Raw genomic sequence first — 6,981 nt, forward strand, 5'->3', positions numbered from 1 at the left:
GAAAGCAAGAGCTGTGAGCTTGACGCCAATGCATACTCTATCCACACTGTCGGCCTCTACTTGATTGTGAAACTTCTGAATGGAATAATCCTAATTTGGGACAAATATACAAAAGTGTCTGTGATTCTGGACCCACAGTGGCAGGTGCGTACATCTCTCCCAGGTGACGTAATGGGGGAGGTAAGCCATTTCTGTTTTGAAGACTTAGAGCTGGGTACTCACAGGCTGAACGTAGGGTGTCCTTAAGGTCACTTACAGAAATGAACCCACAACTTTCTCTTAAACTACCATGAAATATGAGTACTACCAAACGTGATAAAGTCTAGTAGAAATGTAAATGAAATCAATTCAAAGATTCATATTTGGTTACTTGAGACTACCACATGATATAATTTGGAAGTAATTACATATTTTGAATCAGATGCATTCCTTGCAACAAATATTCTAAGAATGCAAGCGTGTATACATGTATAACCAATTTGAAAACCGAAAATATAATTATTTTTTCATTTTATGATATTTATCAATATCTACTTGGTACTAGATCCTTTTATGGTATGGGGTACAAATTCTGATTTCCTCCTCAAAGCTAGAATTCAAGATAGATTCCTGATATGTTATATATAATTGTGATGTCTATCTATCTGTCTATCTTTTATCTATCATCTATCTATCCTCTATCAATCAAATCAATCAATCATCTATCTATGTATCTATAATCTATCATCTGTCTACTGTCTAGCTATCATTTATCTATCTATCTCCTATCTGTCTGCCATCTGATATATCTATATTTCCCACTGTTTTCCTGGTGTAACTGATTTATTTTTACTTATTATACAGGATTATATGAGGTCATTTCACTCAAGTTCATATTGTATTTGAGCAGTTTGGCCCCTACATCCTACTGCCCTTCCCCTTCTTACCCTGTGACCTCATATGAGTTCCCTTTCTTCTCCAGATATTTTCACTTCTACTTTATAGCATATTATATACGTGATACTATCTGTCTATCATGTCTAGGATTGTAGCAAAAAGAAAGTGTGTGGCATTTGTCTTTGTCAAGCCAACTTCATTCACTTAATCTGATTGTCTCCAGTTGCATTCACTTAGTAGTAAAGAACATAATGTTCTTTATGACTGGAAAGTTTCTACTGTGTGCATTTTCTTTATCTATTCCTCTATCGGAACTTAGGTTGGTTCCATAACAGCTAGTGTGAATCACTTTGCAATAAACATTAATCTGAAAGTATCTCTGGATAGCTGGGTCATATGATAAGTCTATTCTCGAGTTTAAAATTTTTAAAAAAATTTTATGTGTATGAGTATTCTGTCTGCATGTATATAAGTGCACCAGTTTCACCTAATGTCTGCAGAGGCCAGAAGAGGGTGTCAGATCCCTTGGAATTGGAGTTACGGAAGGTTGTTAACTGCTACGTGGGTGCTGTGAAAAGAACCAGAATCTTTTACCATAGCAGCCAGCGCTCTTGAGCCATCTCTCCAGTCCCTAGTGTTACTTTTTTAAACAGGCCTCCATCCTGATTTCCACAGTGGCAGGACTACTATACATTCTCCTCAGCAGTGTGTTCCCCTTTCACCACATCTGACATCTGTTATTGTTTTCTTGATAACGATCATTTTGGCTGGAGTGAGATGGGATCTCAATATAGTTATGATTTGCATTTCTGAGGCTAGGATATTAGTTACTGTATGTGGCTAGCCAATTTTGCTAGCTCCTGTTGTTTGAGAAGCTATCTTTTCTTCAACATATATTTTTGGCAATTAACAAAAAGGTCAGATGGCCATAGCTGCATGGTCCTCTATTCTCTTCCACTGATCTACTTGTCTGTTTTTCTAGTAGTATGATGCTGATGAAATTTTATTTATTTTATTAATTGATTGATTAATAAATTTCTGTTTTACAACTTGAGATCAGGCACGCTGATCCCCCCAGAATTATTCTCTTTGATCAGGATTGATTTGACTACCCAGGGTCTTCTGTGCTTCCACATGAATATTTTGACTGAGTTTTATACTTCTTTGAAGAATGTCATTGGAATTTTTATGGGGATTATATTGAATCTGCAGATTGCTTTTGACAGGATGACAATTTTCACAATATTAAATTCTTCTAATCCATCAGTATCTTCAAGTACCTTCAGTTTCTTTCTTCTGTGTTTTAAAGCTTTCACTGTAGAGGTCTTTCACTTCCTTGGTCAGGCTTATTCTTTTTTTAAAAAAATTATTTCTCAGCGTTTTGTTGTTATACGAAGACTGCTGATTTATTTCATCACTTTTCTGTTTTGCCACTTTACTAAAGGTGAAGGTGTTTATAGGTTTTTCTGATGGAGTCCTTAGAGTCTTTAGGTTAGAATTGTTTCATCTTCAAATAAGAATACTCTGACTTCTTTTGTTCCTATTTGTATCTTTTATTTTCTTCTCTTACTGTTCTAGCTAAAGCTTTAAGCTCTCTATTATAGAATATGGAGGAAGGCTGTACTTGTGCCTTATCTTAGTGACAATGCTTCCAGTTCTCTCCCATTTATTGTGATGCTGCCTGTAAGCCCCGTATATATAGCTTCTGTTATGTTGATATAGATCTTTTCTATTACCAGTCTCTGTGGGGCCTTCATGAAGGGATGTTGGGGTTTTGTTAAAAGCCTTATCCACATCCACTGAGATGATGATGTGGTTCCTGTCCTGTCCGTTAATTAAATGCATTAAATTGACTTGCATATGTTGAACCATGTCTGTGTGTCTGGGATGAAGCTGACTTGATGATGCGACTGACCCTGTACAAGTGATGCTTAAAGTTCTCTTTCTGATCACCACAGGGCAAAGTGTGTGGTCTCTGTGGAAATAACAACAGCGATCTCAAGGATGATTTCACAACGAGGTATTCATCGGTAGCTGCTAGAGCCCTGGAATTTGGAAATAGTTGGAAAACAAGTCAGGAGTGCTCAGATACTGTAACTCAAAGCTTCCCATGTGACTCCAACCCGTACTGCAAAGCCTGGGCTGTGAAGAAGTGTGAGATCATCACCGACAGCACCTTCCAAGAATGCCACAGCAAGGTAGCACCACTCCCACGTCGCTGCCTGGGGGTGTGTGTGGGGGGAACCCTCCAGACACTTATGTGCTGTGCTCTGCCTAGGTGGACCCCACTGCCTACTACGACGCCTGCATCGAAGAGGCCTGCTCCTGCGACATGGAGGGCAAGTACCTGGGCTTCTGCACCGCGGTGGCCACGTACGCAGAAGCGTGCAACGCAGTTGGAGTCTGCGTCTCCTGGAGAAAACCAAACCTCTGCCGTAAGTGAAGCCCGTGTGTCTGCTCTAAGTGGAATAGGAAATTGGTATACGTGTATAGAGCCATGACAGAAATCAGCCTGGCTTCCCCAGAAAGCAAAGCATTATGCAGGAAAAGGTGATGGGTCGGGACAGAGAGCTCAGAGCAGACCTCTTACAAGGTTTAGCCTTATATGATGATCCTCGTGAACTCACTATGTAGATCAGGCTGTCTTCCACCTCACACATCCACCTGCCCCTCTCTCCCAAGTCCTCCAAAATCCTGGGATTAAAGGCATGCAGCACAGCCTGGATATATCGACCTCTTTAATTACCTCACTTGGGACTATTACATATCTAAAGAGCTTAATTTTCTGATTTTTTTTGAGACAGAATGTACTGTAGCCCAGGGTATTCCAGAACTCACTGTGTAGCACAGGCTAGCCTTGAATTGATGATTCTTCTCCTGCCTCAGGATCTCTAAAGCTGAGATTACAGAAATGAGCCACCACGTCCAGCAATTGTTTCAGATTTATTTTTCCAACTTAAGCTTGAACATTAAAACTATGAGTCTAGAAGATGATCTAAAATATCTCCAAATGATATATGAAAGGGAACAGGTGGCTGAATTTGTAAGCTGCCCCCGCCCTCTTTTGGACTGTATGACAATTTAGATAAAGCAAAAGGAATTTGATGAGACAGAAGGACATCTATTTGGGTCTATTTATTGTTAGTGTCATCTTGGATCTCTTTTAAAATTTCTTTGTAAAATGAAAAGTGAAACTTGCCATATAAAGAATGAAGGTAATTTGATCTAATTCAATCACAGCTGTGTACTGCGAGTATTACAATGCCCCTGGGGGATGTAGCTGGCACTATGAGCCTTGTGGTACGGTGACTGCAAAAACATGCAAAGACCACGTCATTGGCCAGAAGTTTTCTTCACTTTTAGAAGGTAAGTCATATTTAAAGAGTATCCACAAAGTCATGAAAAGATACTATCCTTTAAAATTGGAAGTGTTCATTTCTTCCAATTCAGTCTTGTATTTTGTAATTTAATAAAGGATTTTTATTTGTTTTAACAACATTCCTACAAGAATTTTATTTAAATACAAATTATTGCAGTAGGGAGAGAAGACAGTGATGGGACCCACTGCCTGCCATTATTCTTGTTCTGTGACAAAGCCCCTGAATGAAAAAGTATCTAATGAACACATGTATCAGGAAAGTGTTTCACTAGAGGCCAGTTCACTGTGTCCCACACTTAAACAGCATTTTATTCTAACCATTATACACCTTAGAGAAAGAATAAAAAGATATATGAATTTTCCAAAAGTCACATCGCTGTCCAAATCCTGGCTGTTGAGATATTTTATGTGACTTCTATGTTTGCTAGACTCTTGCAAAAACAGACATTTGAAAGTGGTATATACATTCAAGAAATATATCTACCAAAGCCTGTTTCATTTCACCATGCACATTATTAAAACAGGAAATCATTCAAAAGTACTTTAGAAAATTATCTATCTATCTATCATCTATCTATCTATCTATCTATCTATCCGGGGACTATGAAGGTTGGGATGGAGTTGAGAGTTGCTGGGGGGTTCTGAACATGTCAAAAAAATTGCATGAAATTCTCAAAGGATCAATAAAAATATTATTTAAATTTTTTAAGAATTTGTCTCTATCACTATCATCTATCTATCATCTATCTCTATCATCTATCTATCTATCTATCTATCTATCTATCTATCTATCTATCTATCTAATCATCATCTCTCTCTATCTATCTATCTTTCTATCTATCATCTATCTATGCATGCATGCATGAGTGTTTTGCCTGCATTATATCAGTGCACTTGAATTGTGCAGTGCCCGTGGAAGCCAGAAGAGGGCATCGGATCCCCGGGAACTGGAGCTATGCATAGTTGTTGGTGCTGGGAATGGAACCCCAGTCTTTTGCAAGAGCAGCCAGCGCTCTTAACCACCCAGCCATGTCTCCAACCCCACTTTAGGAAATATTTTGGAGAAAACTTAAATGACCAAATCCCTTACGTTCTCAGGTCGGTATTATGACTGCAGTCGTAGCCCCCCTGGTGTCCATCTTTGTAATGCCTTGCCATTGTCTTTTGTTGACCGAAACATTCAAGTAACTTCAACGAAGCATACGAGTTTTTCAAATGGAGATGAATTATGGGTTATTTTCACGTGCAGGTTGTTATGCCAAGTGCCCAGAAAATGCGCCCTACCTGGACGAGAACACCATGAAATGTGTTCAGCATTCGGAGTGCAGCTGCTTCTACAACGACGTCATTCCAGCAGGGGGCGTCGTTGAAGACGACTGTGGTAGAACTTGGTATGCCCTCTGCCTTTCCCAACAAGCCATCGTGATGTACATTTAGGAGAGCAAGCAGACAAACCGCATGCGTGTTTTTGTGTGCATGTGTGTGCATGCATGTATGTGTGAAAATTTTAGTTCCGACATTTCTAAGAAGGTTTTAAGCTCAAATTTTTGTCCTTGATTATAATTATCTTACATGTCCAGAAAACTCACACACCAGAAAATGGTTTGTTAAATCTTAACAATAAGAAAATAGCAGAGAAAGTCACTGTGTAGTTTAAGGAAAAAATTATGATTCTATGAATGTAAGTCATATTTGCAGGCTTTCAAACACAGAGGCACACTGACGAAGCTCACTAGGGAAATGCAGCCATTAAATAATGTGTTTGAAGCTGATAAGGTCTAACTTCACAGCCCGACTGAAAAATCATGCCTTTAGCTTCCCCAACTTCTCAGTGTCACGACTGGGAATAACTGCCTGAAATCACATGTCTACAATTAATAGTATGCTCTCAGAGAAACAATTATTTACTGTTGGTCTGTATGATTGTGGCTGTCAGACAATTTGTTGTCTTAACTTTGTGAAATGTGTGCCGTTAGGAGACATAATTCAAACTCATTCTTTTCCCTTTTAATTTCAACTTTCAGCTACTGTATCGCTGGAGAGCTGGAGTGCAGTGGTAAGTCCTCACATTTCACGCTTGTTGGTCTAAGAAAGGTGAGATAAAGGGCCATGGGATTCGTTTTAGACTCCATGAAAGAGCATGGCATGCTTTTGACTACTAGTCTGGGGCTGATAGCGTTCCAGCCCTGTGTGGCCGCTCACTCAGTCACCCTTCAAAGCCAGGGTTGCAAGGCCATTTTGAGTAACTTTTGATGTGGCGATGGCCGATACTCATGGCTGGGTTCCCTACTGTATGCACTGATATCTGGGGGGTTAGGGAGTTAAGAGGGTGAAAAGGCATCACCTTAATGAAGGGAGGGAGAAGGTGAGAAGAAATGCAGAATGGATTAAATAATTGAAGATTTAGGAATTTCTCATGATCAAAGCATATGTTACCGTTAAATCCTTGGCTTAAAATGTGACTCTGCAACATGGTTCTTGCCCCCGTCAGGTATAGGGCAACGCCTGGGTTCAGTCCCCAGAGTCTTAACTAATCAGGGCAAAAACAACAGAAAACAAACAAAAAAACTCAGTAATCTTAAAAATACATGAACAATTTATGTTCTGTTTCAAGAATTATAGGATATAAAACAAAAGAGACTTGAATTTAAATAACTTAAGGTGCAGTGTTTTTTTCAAGTTTTGTTAGTTCCTGCCAATCATAGTAATCTATGGTCATTTCAGAA

General features: G+C 39.1%; 1 protein-coding gene across 1 annotated transcript in view; it reads left to right on the forward strand.

The window, feature by feature from the left end:
- The window catches only part of LOC115069707 (mucin-19-like), a 64,568-nt gene that overhangs the window by 30,581 nt on the left and 27,006 nt on the right, over positions 1-6,981 (forward strand). The window contains 6 exon segments of the mRNA XM_029561873.1: positions 1-144; positions 2,835-3,074; positions 3,155-3,311; positions 4,117-4,242; positions 5,505-5,646; positions 6,280-6,349. The exon segment at positions 1-144 is cut by the window's left edge and continues 1 nt beyond it. Of these exon segments, the coding sequence (XP_029417733.1) occupies positions 1-144; positions 2,835-3,074; positions 3,155-3,311; positions 4,117-4,242; positions 5,505-5,646; positions 6,280-6,349 (879 nt within the window).

The sequence above is a fragment of the Nannospalax galili genome, unplaced genomic scaffold, assembly GCF_000622305.1.
Source record: "Nannospalax galili isolate Female #2095 unplaced genomic scaffold, S.galili_v1.0 scaffold454, whole genome shotgun sequence".
Lineage (NCBI taxonomy): Eukaryota > Metazoa > Chordata > Mammalia > Rodentia > Spalacidae > Nannospalax > Nannospalax galili.